The sequence below is a fragment of the Protomyctophum parallelum genome, assembly GCF_964188405.1.
Source record: "Protomyctophum parallelum genome assembly, chromosome: 1".
Classification (NCBI taxonomy): domain Eukaryota; kingdom Metazoa; phylum Chordata; class Actinopteri; order Myctophiformes; family Myctophidae; genus Protomyctophum; species Protomyctophum parallelum.
In genome coordinates, this window is record NC_139697.1 from 86,926,589 (window position 1) to 86,947,552 (window position 20,964).

Sequence of the window (20,964 nt, forward strand, 5' to 3'; positions counted from 1 at the left end):
CATGCTAAGACAATGCACACAGGCTAGCATTTGAGATACAATGTATATGTCGGCTTTTTCTTTTGTTCTGTAATATAATTATTGTAATCATGTTACTATGTTGTTGCCCATGTCTACTGGTAGACATAAAGGGTTATATCTCTGTCGGGGGGGGGGGGACCCGTTACTTTTCAGGAGAAAAGCGACAAGCTCGAAACGTGTCCTGAATGTGGATTTTTCCACTTGTGAAAAATGGAGATAAGTTAGAATATGGAGATAAGAGGTTTCTGCCTGACAGCAACAATATGATATCTATAGTTTTCTGCTCGTCATCTTTCAAGAAATATTTCATTCAGTGACTACGAGGAGGCAACAGGCCTTGTAGCTACAGTGCATGTTTTTGACAAATTAAATGCAATACAACAAATCAATTGTGGTTCAAATCAAAATATCTAATTTCCCATATTTCTCTCTCCTTTATTTTGGTTCAAGCCACCAGCCCACCCACATGTACAGTCTTCTCAAGAATGCAATCCTTATCGCAAGAAAATGTGTCTATTTCAACTGCCAAAGTCATAAAAAAAAACAGACATAATATAATTTCACGATTTACTACAAGACTTCTTTTGTTTACAACCGATTAAAAGACAGAAAACAAAAACAGAGTAACTTACTATACATGGATCATTCGTCATAGCAGTGTGTGTCAGTCAGGCAAACCGCAGTGACAGTCATGTGCGTGTAACCACGGCCGCCGCAAAACCAATTGTCGAGCTAAACAACGGTTGGGGGGGGGGCTCAGCGAGGAACTATACCAGCAACGATTACTTCTCATCCCAAGGACAGTGCTTTGGACAGAAAGTTATGCGAATACATTTTTGTTGTTGTTGATTGTGGCAATTGACTTGAATAGAGTCTGGTATATAGTCCCAAGCGATGGAAGGGGCTTGGCTTGGCGTGCCCTTCCCGTGCGCAGGCTGTCTCTGGGGCACCAAGGCTTGTCTCAGATGATGAGGCTAGTCAGTCTTCTGGGGGGATTCCAGCTTCCAGGCACCAGTGATGTAACGTAGACGGATAAACACCAGATCGCGTCCCATCTGCAACCAGCTCCACACAGGGACCAGCTTGGACCCTGGACCAATGACAATTTCTTTGTTTTTAAAACATTTTTATGTTCTAGATCTAGACATTAAGTCTCATGATGGCCACGCTTTTTCACTATAGGAAATTCCAAAACCTTGGGCTGGGGTGCATCAGTGGATGAATTGAGTGTGAATTTCTAATCTCTTTAAACTCTCCCATCTAAAATAAAGTAATAATTGAAACTAAAGCACATATCCAATTATCGATTTGGCGGGTATATCAGGCATTTCACTTTTTTTAATGAAATCGGTAAAGGCAGTTAGCTGATATAAGTACTGTATAATTAAGCCCTATATTGAAAAACTTAATTAAAAAATAGCTGATCTACAAGCTCAAAATGTGTCACATCATGAGTTGTGACTGTGAGCTTGTAATATTGGCTACTTCTGAAAGTTTGAGAAAATATTATAAACCTTTGATAAGAAATGTTTCACATTTTCAAAGGTTTTTTTTTTTGCAGTAATATACCCCCTGTCGGCCTGGGCCATGGCTCAATGGTCCAGGCACCTTGGCTGGTAATCCAGTCTGGCAGTGTGCCGTGGGTTCGACTCCCGATCCCGACGGCCTTTACTGCATGTCTTCCCCCCCATCTCTCTCCCCATTTCCTGTCAGCCTACTGTCTGTCCCTCCATAAAAAAATAAATAAAATAAAAGGCGAAAAAAAAGGAAATAGACCCCGTCTTTTACTGCAAAAAACATGCAGTAATCCTGGTCTCTAAAGCTATCTCCCCCTGGCCAGCCGGGGCACCTGATGGAGGGGAAAGTAACTGGTCGGAATAACGTGTTCCTTAACTTCCTTCCACACGCTACGTCCGGCCAGGGAAACTCCCCCGTCAGGTGAAAAGAAGCAGCTTCCTCATGCATTCGTCTGCTGCCCCCCCAGGTTGGCAGAGGAAGTGTAGCGCTCAGGATTAGATAATTGACACTAGGTGAAAACATGGGTTGCAATAATCGTGCGATAAAAACGTAAAAATAAATAAAGGGGGTCTAGAAAAAAAAATCGATTAGAAATTGTAGCACTTTTTGACCAAGTTTTGGTAAAAAAAAAACCACACACATTGGTATTCGCTGGGCAATGACACTTCAACATCCGAATCGGCATCAGACTCAGTAGTTTGGCACTGTTTGGGCTATATTAAAAACAACTTCCAAAATGTGTTGCATGTGTCAAAGATGGTCCCGACCCACTGTTTGGGAACCAGTGTGCTAGAGATATGCAGATCAGTCATCCTGAGCCACTGCCGAACCTAACCCACCCAATGGGGACGCTGCCAATCAGCTCTCTGCCGAACCCAACCCACCCAATGGGGACGCTGCCAATCAGCTCCCTGCCGATGACCCAACCCAACCAATGGGGACGCTGCAACCCAGCTCCCTGTGGATGACCCAGACCAGGCCAGCCTCGCCCCACCAACCATAAAGTGGGGCTCAAACTAAAACCCCATGACCTTTACAAAAAAAAGTTTATCCCTTTCTTTCAATGGTCTCCATGGATATTTTACATACTGTACAGTAAGTTATCCAGACCTGGAAAATGTCATTTTGAAATTCCATGACTTTTCCTGGTTTTCCATGAGAGTGGGAAGGAATCCTGCTCATGCCGATATGTCACACATTCAGTTACACGCACACTAGGGCTTTCACTTCTAGTGATTTTTACTAGTTTACTAGTTGCATTTTTTTTTTTGTATTTTGTACATTTAGAAACGGTGTAGATTGGTGACTATAATCTATCTGATCTTGAATCTTACATTAACTAGTCAACTAGTACCAACAGGGTCAACTAGTGGACTTACTAGTCGACTAGTTGAATAGTCTTAAATACCTAACGCATAAGTGTTAAAAGGTGTCACTATACCAGGGCCCAGGAAATGATTCCTCGTTCATTTTCCCCATAGATATTTCAAAAAGTATTTATTTAAGGACCTTTTAAGCCTTGTACAAAGCCAACTCGAGTTGTGACAAATCCTGACAACAAACACAATTTTCCGGGCCGAACAAATAATTATATAGAAGAAGAAAACGGCAGGTTACAAAAAAAATTATCTTTGTAATTATTTCTTTGGTCCAAAATATTGTGTTTGTTGTCAAGATTTGTCACAACTCGAGTTGGCTTTGTACGATACTAAAAAAATGCATTGGGAATTATTTCCTGGGCCTGGCGTCGTCATGAAAGGGGGCGGTCTATACTTCTGCGGTAATCTTGATGGACATAGAATATGCAATTATACCTGTACCATCTGACCGCTGTATAATTTGTATTCTTAGATTAAAGCATAATAAAATCTCACGACTGAAAACGTTGTATGGCCAAGTCACAATGTGTGATCTGTGAAGAGTGTGAAAGGAGCCCCGCCCCCACATTAGCGCCAATTCCTAAAAAACTAACACAATATGTACAATTATGATGTTTTAGACATATCGAATAGTCAATGCAAAGTTTGCTTTGGGCCAATCATTTCTCAGTTAGTAACAGTGTGGAGAGCGGCTGAAAAAGTGTGCAAGATTGATTTGAAATGGAATTTCTTTTCCCCAGTGTTCAACAATGATGGTTTGCTTTTGGATAATCGTCCTATTCGTTTTCCCAGATGGAGTTCCAAGGGGATTCATACTTTGGGTGATTTATTTGATGTTAATGGTTTACGTTCTTTCCAGAATTGATGTGATATTTTTAACTTGCCTGGTAACTCTTTTTCTATTTACAATTGAGAACTGCCATGAGGACTTATGGGGTTCCATGGCACACCCCCTGTGCAATGCACCCTTTGCATATACTTATCTGTGATGTTAGATCAAGAGGTTTTGTTTCAATATTGCATAATTATTTATTAGAATCTAGTTATGGGACCTTGCCTGTCGATACTGTATGGAGGAATGACATACCAAATCTAGATCCAGATTGGAGCTGGGATACAGTGTGGTCTAATGTTGTGCTGTCTTCTAGGAATCCTGATCATCAACAAATTCATCAAAATTTTGTTCATCGGACGTACTTGACCCCCCGTAGATTGTGTGCTATGCGGATTTTAAATAATCACAACTGCACTTTCTGCACTTCGAACACCATAGGTACATTCTTTCATATGGTGTGGGAGTGTCCGAGTGTCCTCACATTTTGGAATTTGGTTGCTGCTAATCTTTCGATTATTCTACAAATTAACATTACACCCTCCCCATCTCTATTCATATTAAATTATGTATCCCAGTTGCCATTAAATAATACCCGTATTCGTGTCTTCTTTGCAGGCGTAACGGCCGCAAAGAAGATGGTTGCTTCGCACTGGAAACCGCCTCATACATTGACATTTCGCCAATGGGCTTTGACCTTTCTGGATATCATTTATCTAGAAATGTCAACAAGATTGCACGGTGCAAAAGAGGAAAACATTGAGATTTGGTCTGGTATTGCAGATTTGGTTAAGGACATGATTTAGTCATTATTTATTTATCTTTTGTTCCCATTGCACAGTGGTAGGAGTACTGACATTTTGTCTTTTTGTGGCATCTTTGGTCCTGGGGGGAGGGGTGGGTGGGATTGTTTGTTTTTGTGTTCCTTGCTTTTGCTGTTATGTGTTTTGTTTTCTTTATTCATTCATGGTGTTAACATCTTATTGTGATTTATTGTCTTAAATAAAAAATCTGATAACAAAAAAAAGATGTTTTAGTAATATTGTTCATGCTGTTCTACATACTGCCAACGAGGTGAATGAATCACAGATTGAAGCTTTAAAGATGGAGTGCCATGATTTTTTGAAGATCTTTTTTCAAAAAAGTGCACAGTATTTGTTAAAAATGTCGTTTTTATGTGGACACACACGTTAACGTTTTTATGTGGACACACGTTTTTATGTGGACACACGTTTTTATGTGGACACACGTTTTTATGTTTACACACATTTTTATGTGGACCCACCCGTTCATTAAGTGGCCCTAGTGGTAAGAGGTGGGACTGCAGGCGGACCCGTGGAGTCATGACGCGGAAACCCCGTGCAGCTGGGCTTTAACATTGAGCGCTCGTTTGCACTTCCGCATTTTGGTGTCCAAATCGGGAGTAGACGGTTCTTCTGGGTGCTTCAAAACGCCACTGAGCAACTTACACTGAAATGAATAGTGGGGGGAGGGGGGGACACACGGACAGACTATCGCTTCGGTTCAGTCTCGATCCTTTTAATACTCTATGGTGGAAGCCTCGGTCCCAGGCTTACTTATCTGCGAAAAGAAAAGCCTGGTCACAACCTAAGGCAGAGAAGCTATCGGTGGTTGTATCCTCCGGAATATCCGTCAGATGTATTTCCCCGACCAATCACAACACTTGTTTCATTCGCAGAGAATGTAAACTGATTTGTAAAGCATTTCCTTCGGCGATACTTCCGCTAAAACCCTGCACTTCCGTTGATAGTCTTTTCAGTCGCAGTCTTGCCCAGGGTGCTATGGTGGTGATCCACCTGAACTGAAGCCGCACCCACAGCTGAGGTTGTATGATAAAGGGGGAGGGGTTAGGGGAGTGGATGTTGTTGATGCCAACTTTTTCATTTGCACGTTTGACTGTCATGGTTTCAGCCTCCAGGAAGAAACCTTAAATACAAAGGGATCCTTGCATATAACCACACCAAGGGGTCTAATGAAGTTCAGTCACTTCATAAACACTTGCACTTGCACTTCATAAACACACCCCATCTTTAACCTTTGCTTTTAAATGGAATATCCGATGGAATGGAAGATGCTTCGTTCTGAACATATTGCTACTGTAGTTTGACCACTTGAAATGCTCTAATCTTAAAATAATAACCGAGAATAGCTTATCTACAAGCTCAATGTGTCACAGACGCTATTTTTGCTGTGCAACATGGTTCCATAGAAGACATGCTGGCTTCTATGGAATCCAAATGAGGAAGCCATGCCCTTTACAATATTAATGACTGAGAACGTTGTCTTAATACATGCGTGATCTTTTCCGTGTGTATACAGCCTGCACCTGCACAGTGCGCATGCATGTGTAGACTAGCCAGCACTGCACTGAAAACGTGCAGGATTCACACTTTTGTGTATATATATTTTAACAGTTTGTTTAATCCAGAGATTCTTGTTTGTCATACAGTAACAATACTACTAATAATGGCCATCTCCATCTTTATCCTGCTACTGGAACATCTAAATTAACCCGTGGAAATAAACAAAGGTTCATCTAAACAGAATGTCAGATATTATTGACTTCATTATTCATCCCCGGGACCTTGCTGCTGGTAGCACTTAAATATTGAGGGCGTAATGGACAATAGAAAGCAGTAATGAACAGTACAAAACAGAGCATTATGTATATACCGTTACAGTATTTTAATGGTCTATTTCATTTATATTTCTGATTAAGTGTTGCTAACATTGTTATCGCCAAAAATGTCGATAAGGCCTCATCCCACAATGTGTTCCATTATGCATATCGTTGCAGACAGGCAGAAAACCTCTTATCTCCATATTTGTTATTATTCTTTTCATACTACAGCGTCACACAGAAGCATCAAAAGTACCAGATCTACAAGCTCGAAAGTTTGGAGCTTGTCGAAACTGCTACTTTTTCATTTAAATCCGGAGAAGATACATTTTTTTTTTTTACATAATTATGGAGGTTTCCACCCGACCCGACAGAGACGAGTATGCTGATCTGCACTGCTTGAAGACAAACATGTACAGAAATCAACTGTGATATTGTTTTTATAATATCTGTAGCACATCTTAACCACCAAGTCAAAGAGGACAAAATAGTCCCATCATCTGATTTATTTGGCTCACATACTAACAATCTTTGTGTTTACGCATTTTGGCAGAAAGTTTACAGCACACAGATTCAATTCAACACTAAACAAGGGCAGAGTTTACACACAGCTGGGATCAGGACCTAATCCCTAGGGACCAATCACTTGTTGTATGACACGATTATTGATACAAGGACAAACACAGATATAATTAGATTGATTAACACAGCATTACCAACACAATGACATACAATATGTACAGTATATTTGGTTCACTGTTAAGACAAGGACTTTCTCAATCCCACATGATTTAAGTGGGGTCGGTACACCATAATTCGCTCCAGCATAATGTTTTGCAATTGCATAATTCAAACTGCGTGTGCTAAATGTAGTTTTATACTCACCGTTTAACCCATTTCAACCGGAGATAGATTCTAAAAACGCCTTCTAAAACCTAACCTAAGTTTACAAATAATGTGACACAGATGCTGTCACAGATTGAAAGGAATAACTAAGTATTAAGGATTAATATAAGGGGTGGACCCAACATTTGTCCCAGGGGACAGCGCTGCATTCCGATTTGAAGGTTGAGATTAGCTACCTTTTTCATATTTTGAAATACAGTACGAGTACGTTTACTGGATTTGGGGTTCAGAATTCCACAGTAGAAGTGAAACCTCTTTTTTCTAACTCATTAATACAACAATAGAAGTACCACTAGTGGTCCATGGACCACTGGTTGAGAAACCAGAGTGATTACCATAAGGTCATGCGTAGGGGATGATTGATTGATTGATTGAATACTTACAGTTTGCAAAAAAGTACAGATTATGCAATAATTCTGAAACTTACTTGTTTCCATTGTGGTTCTACATGCGTATTCAATTCAATGACTTATGAAACGGTAAGAAGCAAAGCAAGAAAATGTGAACAGGACCCATACCTTCTATCTCTGTCCAGTTGACAGCCACCTCTGCTATGGGGATTCTGAAACATTGGGCGATGTAGAGCAGCTCCACATCAAACGCCCTGCGGTGAGGCAAACAAATCCCAGGCAAACAATGACAAATTAAAACAATCCTTTGTCGCTGCTCCCTAAAACATTGCTGGTCTCATGTTGTTGGGTCTTAGTCTAAATCATTAGTGGTCTCTAAAACATTGAACACATTGCCTTCCTGATCATTTCTTTATTTTGTATTTTTATTTTCAAGTCCCAGGTTCTATTGTACAACACTTGGTTCAACATACAGTATAGTGATAATTTTATTGATTACTTTATTTTCTCAACAAATCAACATGAAAGAAATTAAAAAAACAAGACAATATAATATATCTTTTTGTTATTTTAAAATACTTTTGACACAAAATAGTCAACTGTGGCAGCTGCTGTATTGGACCTCAGGGTCCATTTATGCTTGCATAAGTTTAAATCATTCGTTTGATTAACCCCTATAGGATATCTTTTCAATCATCTGGCTTCCTTAACCCCAACAATCCCAATTTCCCAGTTTGCAGCATATGACAAATCACAAACATGGACAATCTCACTGGCAGGGAGAGTAGCATACTTTCCGAATGAATCATCATAGTAAACGATTATGAACAGATATTATACAGCTTAAAAGCCACACAGTTGCAGCTGCCAAACATAGGAAAGACTGCTGGCAAAAAAAAAAGAAAGATTACACACTGTGTAAATGGCTGTGGGCCAGTGTTGTTTTTGTCGACTAATACTATGACGAAAGAACTACATAAAAACGAAATAAAAACTAAGCCATGATGACTAAAACTATGACAAAAAGAATTAGTCAACAAATACAAACTAGACTAAAATGTCAGGAGGGGACTATAGGCATGTAATGATATATCGTATATCAATATATATCGATATTAAACTGTTTAAGTGCCAAAACCGTAATCCCGTCTTCTAGACGTCTTTGCAATGGGTGCCAAGGCCGACAAGACGTAATTTAATTTTTTTGTTTTACAAATTCTTTTTTTTGACACTTTTTTTTAAAACGCCCTCTCTTTTTTTATAATGGGAGAATTGGCACTCCGAGCCTAAACTGGTGACCACCAGGTGGCACTGAAGGAGTTTAATCCAGACGATATGAATCAATTCATTGAAATAAAAAAAATCGATAAACCCCCCCCTCCTTTCTTTTAGGGGGGTCTAGTGTGATGTGAAATGTGAGCTTTAGTCATATTCAAGTGCTTTTGGAGAAAAATGATAGTCACTTTCAGTAGTAGAGCACTGTAGAGGGGAGCTGTGTGTGTCTGTGACCTTGCCCAGGTGATGATGGTCGTTGATGCTCATTAAGGAAAACAATTATGTTTCTGCACTGTCAAAAGTAATGCTACTTCTTTTGCAATGTAGTTAAATAAAAAATCTCAGAGGGGAAGATAATTTATATAAAATTAAAGTGTAAAAACAGTCATTACGAGGGCATCAAGGCCTGCCAAAACATATTTTAGTAGACTAAATCAACTGTAGATTTAGTCGACTAAAATCTCATGACATTTAGTCGACTAAAACTAGACCAACATTTGCTGCAAAAACAACACTGGTCTGTGGGCCATGATTGACATCTGCTGGCACAAAGAAAAGGTGTTTTTCTATTGCATCTGAAGAAGCTTTAGAACCAGAGAGAAAAACACCTGGCATGGCATACTGTAGTAGATCTTAAAACCTTTTAATACACTTTTGAAGGACCATGACAAAGACTTTAAATGATAAAATGTTAAAATGTTGTTAAAAATAATGTCATTATCCTTTTGATATTACAATTAAAAAAAAGACCTGAACCCAATATCCCGATATCCATTAACTCCTTGACACCCGAGAACGAGAGAACCAGATAAGCTTTCTTTTTAAATGATCTTTTTATCCCACGATTTTGTAACCCATTTTCCACCCCTGTGTCAATTATCTAATGTGATCCTGGGTTCTACACACCCTCCACCAACCTGGTCCCCATATATGGGAGACATGGGGAGTGTCCAAGTTGCTCCTTTACACCTGACAGGGGGAGTTTCCCTGATTGGACGTAGTGCGTGGAAGGAACACGTTATTCCAACCAGTTCCTTTCCCCTCCATCAGGCCCCCCGGCTGGCCAGGGGAGGCAGTTTAGAGACCAGGATTACTGCATGTTTTTTGTGAGGGTACCTACCCTAGGGGACACAGGGAGAACATGCAAACTCCACACAGAAAGGCCCTTTCGCCAACCCCACCTCGGGTATAGGCACTGATGACGCGGAGGAGGATACATGCCGCCAGCACCCACAGCGTCCCGAGCGGGAATCGAACCCAGGACCTTCTAGCTGTGAGGCGACAGCACTACCAACTGTGCCACCGTGCCCCCCGAACCAGGTAAACTTACCTTTGCACAGGTGGCCGTGCCCGAGAGAACGAGATTTGATTAATTGTGGTTAATCCAGCAAGTTGATATATTTTTTTGCACGTTTCATCACTTTTAGCTAACCACCGCTAGCGTCCACATAAAAACGGCCAAAATCCCCACGTGCACACACACGCATGCCGTCTTTATTGGCATTATTGTTCAAAACGAGATGAAATAGGCATGATCGGTGCGTAATAGATCATTAATCCAGCCTCCCAATGATGAAAACAATGATCGAAGCGCTAACAGGCTTCGTTGGGCCTCCACAGATCCCCGGTCTAGGTAGAATAGCATGTCAAACAAAAATTGTCGATTTGGCTGGCACTTTCTAAGTAGAGCTCTACCGCCCTCTGGCGTTCAAAGAGTTTAAAAGCTGCTATGCCCTAACCCTAACCCAAAATAGGAACTGTTGAAAATAAAAGAAGAAAGCAACCTGTTGGTGCCGTGTGTACTGTATTTTGGTCAGCTATAGTAGTGAGTATTATATTTTCACTGGGTGAGGACCAAGAGGGTAATAATAAAATGAATCGGCAAAAAGTGACTCTTTATCAGACTATTTCAAACTTTCTCAGAGATCACCCTATGCCAGCATCCACACTGGATTCACGTTATTGTTAGTGTAGAATTTAAAATGTACGTGCTACAAACGTAAAACACCACAAAGCTACATTGCAAGTCATGAGCAGAAACGAACATACCAGCGTTCCACATGAAGGGACGAGAAGGTCTTGAGCGCAGCCTCTCGCGTGAAGAGCTTGAAGCCACACTGAGTGTCCTTGATGCCCCTCACGCAGAAGAACCACACCAGGAAGTGGAACCCATACATCAGGAATGTGCGAAACATAGACCGCTATTGCAACAAAAAAAAGAAAAACGAAACATAAAAGTAATTTTTGTGTGTGATCATACATCACCTTTGATATTCATGGTAACGTGATTCATGGTTACCGTAGCCCGAGTTATAATTAGGGATGGAGCTCGATAACAGATAACCGAAAAAATCCGATAACAAGCTTATTGAGTACCCGTTATCAATAAGCTTTGGGCTTATCAAGCCTGTTATCGAGCATAGCGGCCCATGACGTCATGCTTTAAACAATCAAGACAAGAGGCGATCAAGAAATAAATGTAATCATTCATGCTGGCACAAACATGTCGGTCTAAAAGTGTATTGATACCAGTCAACCAGCGCTGCCCCGAGTAAACAAAATTACACTTTTAAAGTGACGGTACACATATTACGATAGGTTCTTTAATATAATTGTATTGGTTAAAACTAAGGTTCAATTGCCTTCCGTCTGTTAGAAAAGTACTGTATTTGAAGGCCCTAGTAAAATATACTGTTTCTGTTCAGAATGTATTGCTCGTTATCGTTATCGTTATATATAAAAAATAACGAGCTCCATCCCTAGTTATAATACAAACTGGCGACAAAAAGAGACAAACCTGAGCTATGGCTTCCTGTTCCATGTGAGCCCTGGAGCCGCAGGAAATAGCCATGTTCTCCTAAATAACACACACACACACACACACACACACACACACACACACACACACACAGTGTGTGTGTATTTTGATAGAACTTGAGCATAAATGATATTCAAGCATTGTTAGCCTGAACATCAGTCTTCCTGACGGTGCAAATGGTATGCTGCATCCAGAGTAATCTAGCAAGAGAGTGGCGACACGCTTTGATCTCACCGCAAAGCGGGGTGTTATGGGCTATAGTCCCAAACATTGGAACTATCCCATTGAGACAGAAAGAGCACTTCTGCATTCCATTGTTACAGTGGGAGTCAACGCTAGTGTCACCACCCTCTTACTAGATTACTCTGGCTGCATCATACTAACTAGTATTAGTATGCTGCATCATACTAACCATTACAGCAAAATGAGCAAATGCCAATATGCTCATAGAACGTCAAAGTTGTACTGTGTAACATTCATTTTAGTAGTCTTTTTGGCAACACCTCTGGTAGCTTTATTGTCATTATAGCATTTGTCTAAGGTCTGATAGAACTGCGATTCCCAGAATTCAGATGACTGTTGCATTGTTCCAGCGCTGAAGACATTTTGGAAAGAAACAATGATGCAAGTGTCTGGGGCAGACACGGATGGACACAACATACTTTTATATTTCAAGAATAAAAAAGGTTAAAAAGGTTGCAAATCTACAAGCTCAAAATGCATTGCTTTGCACTGTGTTACAAGCTTGTGGATCTGCTACGTTTGAGTAGTGTAGTGTGATCAACTAGGGCCAGGGCATTAATTCACGAAAAAACACAAAAAAGTTAGAATATGAATAATTGGCGATAAGAGGTTTCTGCCAGCCAGCAACAGTATTCTATTTAGTTAGGCACAGGCAGAAGGGGGAAATAAAGATACCCAAAGGACATGATGTGACTACTGCGAATACAGCATGTAACATTAGACAAATATGTAACGCTATATGCCAGCGTGTGTGTGAGGAGTGGACAGAACAGATTGTTAACAGCCTATCTACCGGTTTAGGGTCGATGTTGTGAAGGCCGGCCTCCACTTTCTCGATGTCAGCAAACTTTGTGGCTCCGTCAGCGTCGGCCATGAGGATGACCTTCCCTCTGGAGCTCAGGGTTCCCTGCAGAATATCACACGGACGGGACAGGGGTCAGCAATACATCCGTACGGACAGGACAGGGGTCAGCAATACATCCGTACGGACACGGACAGGACAGGGGTCAGCAATACGTCCGTACGTACACGGACGGGACAGGGGTCAGCAATACGTCCGTACGTACACGGACAGGACAGGGGTCAGCAATAGGTCTGTACGTACACAGACAAATCAATGTGCCCGTGGCAAGAGTTGGCCTCGTCCATGGCAAATCTTCGATTGAGTTTTTACACAACATTGATTATAATGTTCTTATTTTCATTATAATACCCAATTTCTGAGTGTATTGGAATATAACGCTGTAGTAATCCTTGCAGAGCCATGAGACCCATAAGGCAGGAGCCTATCTCCTGTTTCTGTAGCGTGAGGCAGCTTGATGTACCTCCTGGACATGACGCTAGTATGTCGCAGGGACTTACCCCCAATCCAACCCTTGATGCTGAGTGCCAAGCAGGGAGGCACTGGGTCCCATTTTTCTTTTGTATGCAGGGCTGAAAGCCACAAAAAAAATCCAAAGACTGAAAATGATTTTTTTGCAAATCTGCACTGATCTCATTAAAGGACCTCTATGAAATCCGTCCCCAGGACTGAGAATGTTAAGCCCTGGGTATAACCTGGCCGGGGACCAAACCCTGACCTCCCAGATACTCTAACCACAAGGCCACTGAGCTGGTTTAAACAATATGCATGACACTGATTTAATATGACACTATATGTGGCACATTAGGAGTCCACTAGTACAACGTTATTTTCAAAAACACTCTTTATTTTCAAGGACACTCTGAGAGTGTACTAATTGTACACTCTCAGAGTTACAGACTTGGAATGGTAATTTAGGGCTAGCTCTGCATGTGTTTTTCTACTCATTTTGTACATCCATGGCAACAATCCATCATTTACCTGGGACCCCCCCCCCCCCCCTCCTCCTCCTCAAGGACTTTGAGAACCTCTGGTCTGGTATTAAAAACCCTTTTAGACCTGAGCTCGATTCTACAAAATCTTCTTAATCTTCTTAGTCTTCTTAATCATGACAGTTTTCTGAAAAACCCATGTTTTCTATGTCAGTGGTGCTCAAACTATTTCATGTCAAGGACCCCAATTATTTTTATTTGGCCCCAATCTGAAAATACGTTGTTCCAGGAACCCCCCAGAAGCAAAGATCTGAGTTGTTAAAAATGTTCGCTCTGAAAGAATATATATTCAAAGATTTGCACCACATTTTCACGATTTTTCAAACATAGCAGATCTACAAGCTCGGAGCTTGTAGATCGGCAATTTTTCAATAGCTAAAGTATAACAAAATGCTTAACCCTGTAACACCCAGCGTTGCAATACTACAACATATTTTAATTAATTCATTAAAACAGAGGCTGAAATTCACACAAATTAAAATAACTAATATATGTTTTTCTGTGATCATTAGAATGTCTAGAACATGTTTTATTCATTATTGTGAAAGATATCCCCCAAATGTAAATTATACATTTATTATTATTATTTTAATAATTATTATAAATGTGCATAAAATTTGCAAAGAATATATATATATATATATATATATTGTTTTTACATAATTTACGAGTAGTAAAAAGTAGTAGTAAGGTTGAAATCGTTTTTTTGCAAGTAGAAATTAATCCGGGTTTTACAAGGTTAAAACACCAAAAGGGGTTCCCGCCCAGAAAGGGTTAAGGGGGTTCTAGGATAAAAAAAGATTAGGCCACTGGCCTAAAAATCCTCACCATTCTCACGGCACCTCCTTTCCCCCTGTTCTTCACCAGAGTCAGGACACGCAGTTTATCCGCACCGTACTGCTTCGAGTACTTTAAGGCAACCTGGGGGAAGAAGATGGCACGAGTGTTGTTCACACACACACGTTCCAACTCTCAAGCACTGCTGTTTTTCACCACAAAAGGGTGACAAATAAATACTACCTCTGTGGTTTTGTCTGTGCTGCCATCGTCAACCACGATGACCTCGTAGGTGAAGGACGGGTGCCGTTTCTACAGTTGAGGAAAATGAACAGTTTTAGTTCACAAATGATTCGGCACAAACTAATTTATTTCGCTCCTATGCTACCAAAATGTGGAACGCCCTAACAACGGTCATTAATGGGAATCCCTTGACTCCTTCAAAACCGCTCTCAAAGGGCACCTACGGACGGCTGCAATTCGAAACTGGCCCCCGTAAACCCCCTTTTCCCCCTCACTGTATATGTTTTTCCCCTTTTTACCTCCTCTATGATGATTTCCTGTTTTTGGCTATATAGAAGTGTATATTTGTATAATGTTATGATTAATTGAAAATGGTAGACCCATATTGTAAACAAGTGTAATGCTTTATGGTGTCGTCCACAGTTAACAGTTTTATATTGAGTTGTGCTTGAAATGTAATGTAATTCTCCAAACTGTTAATAAATACTTCAATCAATCAATGGCCTTTTTGTAGTTCAGGTCTGCCACCTAGTGGTCATTTTGAGGATAATGGTTGTCATAGCAGAGCTTTTCTTTGCGCACAGAGGAAAGCTGCGTCCTGTATACATATGTGTCACTTTGCTATAATTTACGTATCAAGTCATTTGTAACTTCTGTTACAAGCTGGAGAGACACCTGTTAAGGTGCGGTAGCTCTGCCTGGGTTGGGTACAGACTTTAGTTTAGACATACTGTAGTATTGGTCCGACTGCATCAAACAGATCACTACAGACTGGCAGTCTGTTGATCAGTCGGTTGGAAGGTGTGAGTAATTTTTTGCTGAATGCATCTGACAGCAGACACCGACAGACGGTGCTTTAACTATATGGTGCTAAATTAGCCTATGGCCTGATGTCTTTATCGACAACAAGCTGGCTGCTATCTGACGGTCGAATCTTAGTTATAACTGCACATTCCTTCCATCTACAATGTTCTACATCAAATCTGTTCACCTTGGTGAATGTCCCCCCGGAATAGGGATGCAGGGGTTCAAGTCAAATGGTTACAGTGTTTACACACCCATCTCAGACTTACAATCCCTCTAATGTGTTTAATCTGTTCCCAAGTACCAGTGCACATTTACATCTGCAATTCAGACATCATTGGCTTCATAGACAAGCTGATCCCACATCTGTTCGGCAAGGAGAACTTCCCAACCCCCCTGAACCTTGGGGGTCAGGGGGGTTGCAATCAACGGCTCGCAGTATCGTATGCAAAAAGTAAAGGTGTTTCCTGAGAGCTACAGATGATATAATTTGGAGTGGAAAGTAAAACATTTGGAGTGGGGTGAAACAACCACTTACATAGCTTATGAAGTCAGCCTGTGCCATGTTTTCCCAATGCAATCTTACGGAAACAGTACTGCACATGCGGACGGGGGGGCTCCAAATGTTTCAGTTTAGTCAAAATGTGTACTGTATGCCTTGTTCACTTGTTCTGAATCTAATTTGATGCTGCATCTCAAGGGGTTTATCCGTACTATATATAACATTTTGCATCAACAAAGTCTTAATTGTCTCTAGTGCCAACAGTAGACTCAAGCCTCAGCGTCACTTCTCATGATTATTTAGTTTGAGCGTTGTTTTGGAAAAGTACTACATGATATGGAGGGTAGACACTTACCTGTCTGCTCTCCAAGTACCCCATAGCTTCATCCAACATCACAGGCACTAAAATCACACACACATGGCACGTAAAAAGTGTGGGGACATTATTTTTTTGGGAGGGAGGGGGGGGGGGGCCTCATGACTCACATTGATGTGTATTAGCCTGTCTGACACCTTGATCGAGTTGAGACTAAGAGCAACAGTTTCTGCACGTATGCAAGCCAATACACAGCGACTATTGCGCGGCAAAATGGAAACGGTGTTAAGACCATGACATGCACCAGCGTCGGTCGGTCGGTCGGGATAAATAAATAAATAGACCAGGCATCCCCCAATAGTGCGGGGACAGCAGTGTACACTGTACACCACGCATGCAAGCAGGCGCACAAATACATTTTGTTTTTTATTATTATTTCAAAACACTTGAGAAAAACATGATTTTCATGAATTACAAACAAAATAAAAAATTCATAAAGAAATCAAAGTAAAGTGTAAGAAATTCCATGAATTAGAAAACAAACATTTTAAGAAGTAGTGAAAATAGACGATCTACAAGCTCACAACGCTGCGCGGGAATAATCGATTGTATGTATTAGTTTGATTAACGGTTGCAGCCCTAGTTGGCGATCAGTGGTGATGTATTAGGAGCAGGCACATGCAGAGAGTGTTAGAGAGGCAGGGCGGGGCTGAAATCCCATAAGAGGGCACTTTTGGCCCAAAATAGCGAAAATAGCAGATCTACAAAGCTCACAACGCATCGCGCCGCGCCACGCTATTTCCGGGGCGCAACCCTGCACTCTTTATCTACTGGAGATGCAGTGTACGGCAAGGATTTCGAAACAAATTAGTTCAGGAGACTTCGGAAAATAAACCCCAATTCTCCTGAATGCTGCCTTCCGGTATGGCATGGGAAAGGAGAGGAGGGCATTTGCATTTCTTTCACCATGTAGTAAATGCTGCATTTGTGGCAGATGTTTTACAGACGGGGGCTGAAGCCCCCTTTTATATCTATGTGTGCTTTGTGGGCTATACTCACTTCTCTGCTCCTCGTTGTAGGCCGGGATCACCACAGACAGCTCCCTGGACTGAGGGTCATGCAGACTGGGGAACGGCTCCATCTCCCCCGAGGAGGCCGTCGTCACGAAGGATTTCTCCTTCTCGTGACGTTTTAGATCTATCGCGTTGGCCGTGACGTGAGCTACCACCAACACCTGCAGGTCGGAGGAATATGATGAATGTTTTATAGGAATAGGGTTGAAGGGATATTTATTTCACTTTCAATATAGTTTTTGAAAGTCGCTTGATTCAGTATTTAGATATTTGTTTTAGCTGCATGCATCCCGGGCCCCATCCTATACAAACCCATTGTAACTTCAAACTGTGTTTTAAAATTTTAATTAATTTCTCCGTTCGGACACACATACATACATAGGGAGGGACACACATACATAGGGAGGGACACACATACTGTACATAGGGAGGGACACGCATAGCTGCATAATGGAGGGGAGGCCTCTCGGACCAAAAAATAAAGATTTAGTTATCGTTGGATAAGATTTTGTCCACAATTCCATGCTGTATAGGAGACAACAGGCAAACAAGACTTATTGTAAATTAAGTAACGCAGATCTTTAACAATAATTTAACTCTTGAGAGCGTAAAATGAAACCAAATGGACCCACAAGGGACCATTTGATTTCATTTTTAAGAGTTAATGGTCTATAAGGGTCCATTTGGTTACCAACTCTTCATCATTTAGCTGGGGACCACCTGGAGCCCCCTCAAGGACCACTGGTGGTCCCCCAGCCCAGACCACTGGTTAAAAAACAGTGTGTTAGAAGATGGCACTGTGACGTGAGCTACCTACGATAAACACCTGCAAGGAGGGCCTAGGAAGTGAAATTTGAGAACGATGCTCTTCAGTTACTTCTTCCTTATAAAGCAGTTCTTTTCACAATGCAAGGAGGAGGTAACTCTGTATGCCATTCAGAAACCACGTTCACCCTGGCCTGTGGGCTTTGCACGCACGCACACACCTTTAGAAATAACACATTCTTTTCAGTAAAACATGTCTTTCAGTCTCTCCAGCTCTTTAGTGATCACAAAATATATTTTGAGGTGGCTTACAGTTTTCATCCAACCAGGAGAGATTTCGCCACACTATATCACATTTAATTTCCCTTATTTATATTTATATTAACTGGTATCCCATAGCCCAAGATTTAGACTCTTGTAGAGTTTTAGAGAGATTCGTCAGAATCGGGAAAAAAACTCTACAAGTCTAAATCTTGGGCTAGGTATCCTACATCATTTCAATGTTGTAAAGAGCTGGTGGGATGAGGAGACACCTGTTACTGAATAAACTCTCTGAATAAACTCTTTAAATGATTACTGTGGGAATATATAGATAGATATATAGATATTAGATTTTTGAGGCCACTACAACTGAGGCTCTGAGCCACTGCTACATGTAGATTCTGTAGAAGACGTCCCTGTGCGTATCTGTGTTTTCATATTGAAATGATAGAACGCGGACATAAATATCGTCGGATAGACGGATACGTCGTGTCTGCGTCGTTTGACGGCTTCTTTTCGTTTGAGTTAATCTGAATGTGTCAACTATAAGTACCTATACATACCGCTGCGAATTCTCCTGTGCCGCGGAAGCCGTTAAGTATTTTTAATCTTTGTTTGACCGATTTGGTCGCTTTGATTCTTCTTGTTTATTTACCATTTATTGTACCGCCTCCCGATGTGCGGTTGGCTTGTGCATGGCTACGTTCCTGCCTCTGATCTGCTCTGTCATAGCTATAGCCACTAGCTAGCCAGATAGGCGGTACAATGAGGTGTCAATAAATAAGGAAGGAAGAGAAGAATCAAAGCGACCAAATCGGTCAAACAAAGTTACTTATAGTTCACACATTCAGAAGCCCTCAAACGAACAAAAGCCCTCAAAGAGCGCAGAAGGACATATCCGAAGGTATTTATGTTTAATTATGTGTGCGTACCCGGTGGCAGGGTGGAGGTGGAATAGGACCCCATGCTATCTGGGTCTCAAAAATGTCAGAAACTTCAGTGGCATTGGGTTCTGACTTGTAGGGCTAATCAGAGGCAGGGATCTGCTCTGTCGCAGCTAGCCACTGTCGGTGCGGGAGGCGGTACAATGGGATGTCAATAAGGAAGTCAAGGAAGGAAGGAACGAAGAGAGAATTTCAGAGCTGACAAAACGGTCAAACACAGATTAAAAATACAACAGCTTCTGCGCCAAAGGAAAATTCTCAGACGTTTCCGTTGTCTCCTATAGCTCCTATATGATTCTTTTGAAACATATAACCCCCATCAGAAAAGCGCAGCACGACCATTTCCGAACGTATGACTGTACGTCTGTATTCCATTTAGCGTGGGAGAGATGGGACGGGACCCTACGTGTAAAGTCATCCAAATGTCAGACACTTTACGTAGGGTTCCGAGCGGGGCTATAGAAGACGTGACACTTCACAAACTGCAACCCTGACCCTCTTGACAACAGTATATGTAGTTTATATTTTTATCTATCGCTATTAATCTAATATATATATGTATAATGTACAATACATACCACAATCAAAGCCAGTGCTGCCAATGCGAACAAACCTTGAACTAAATCACAGAGTAAATCCATTCTCCATTCATTCCAGGGCAACTAACCCAGCTACCAGGTGAAGTATCCAGCTAGCTAGTCAACTAGCTGAACTATAGCTATCCAGCTCAGTGTTTAGCTCAAAAAATAGAATAGTTTATAAATGCATAATGTTCAGGTTCAGGTTCAGGTTCAATACACTGACTGTCTTACTTCCAAGTTCCAAACACAACTGAACACAGCGTCAACGCGGAAGTGTGCTTTGACTTCACCACATCATCACAACCAGCATCACAAGCATAGCAAAGAGCAACGCCTGGCACTCCTGACCATCTATACTGCCCTCTAGTGGAGGGAAGCAGCATTTCATTTCATTTTATTTCGCACATAGTGTATCACAATACAGTACAAATCATAATAGATAACAATTAATTTGTCTTTCATAATTGTCTCCACCAGGCCGAAGGCATGGGGGGAGAGTATGTTTTGCACTCCGTCCGTCCGTCTGTCCGTCCGTGTGTGAAAAACCTTTGCCTGGAATTCTTCACATCTGCTCATCCTGGTGGATGTATTATGTTTGTATTATAATTGGTTGAATGTTCGCCCCCCTGGTATATAGAGATGCTAGTGTTTGTATTATAATTGGTTGAATGTTCGCCCCCTGGTATATAGAGATGCTAGTGTTTGTGTTATAATTCATGTCTACTGACTATGAAAACAAAGTTCATCTGTGGAGCCAAAAGTATAGAAAGTATACTCATTTTGTAGATTAGAAAGTCCCATTTTACAAGTTTTCAAATGTATTCAATGTGTACAAATCTTTTAAAAATAGCAGATCTACAA

The 20,964-nt window shown here is 41.2% G+C and overlaps 1 protein-coding gene across 1 annotated transcript; it reads right to left on the reverse strand.

Moving 5' to 3' along the window:
- Window positions 1–446: 446 nt before the first annotated feature.
- On the reverse strand, window positions 447–20,357 carry alg5 (ALG5 dolichyl-phosphate beta-glucosyltransferase). The gene is made up of 10 exons (XM_083772072.1): window positions 20,101–20,357; window positions 17,539–17,713; window positions 16,519–16,565; window positions 14,858–14,926; window positions 14,666–14,758; window positions 12,777–12,890; window positions 11,720–11,779; window positions 10,972–11,123; window positions 7,816–7,901; window positions 447–1,111 (listed from the first exon to the last, which is right to left on the reverse strand). The coding sequence occupies exons 1-10, from the start codon at window positions 20,161–20,163 to the stop codon at window positions 996–998; spliced, it is 975 nt and encodes a 324-aa protein (XP_083628198.1). The 5' UTR covers window positions 20,164–20,357; the 3' UTR covers window positions 447–995.
- Window positions 20,358–20,964: the final 607 nt, after the last annotated feature.

What these genes read in the sequence shown, in the direction of transcription:
- alg5 (XM_083772072.1), bottom strand. Translation starts at nt 20,163, where the DNA reads ATGGATTTACTCTGTGATTTAGTTCAAGGTTTGTTCGCATTGGCAGCA. An exon ending in GCACAGACAAAACCACAGAG is followed by an intron (nt 14,759 to 14,857) that starts GTAGTATTTATT and finishes TTCTTCCCCCAG; the next exon opens with GTTGCCTTAAAGTACTCGAA. An exon ending in AACAGGAAGCCATAGCTCAG is followed by an intron (nt 11,124 to 11,719) that starts GTTTGTCTCTTT and finishes TTGTTGCAATAG; the next exon opens with CGGTCTATGTTTCGCACATT.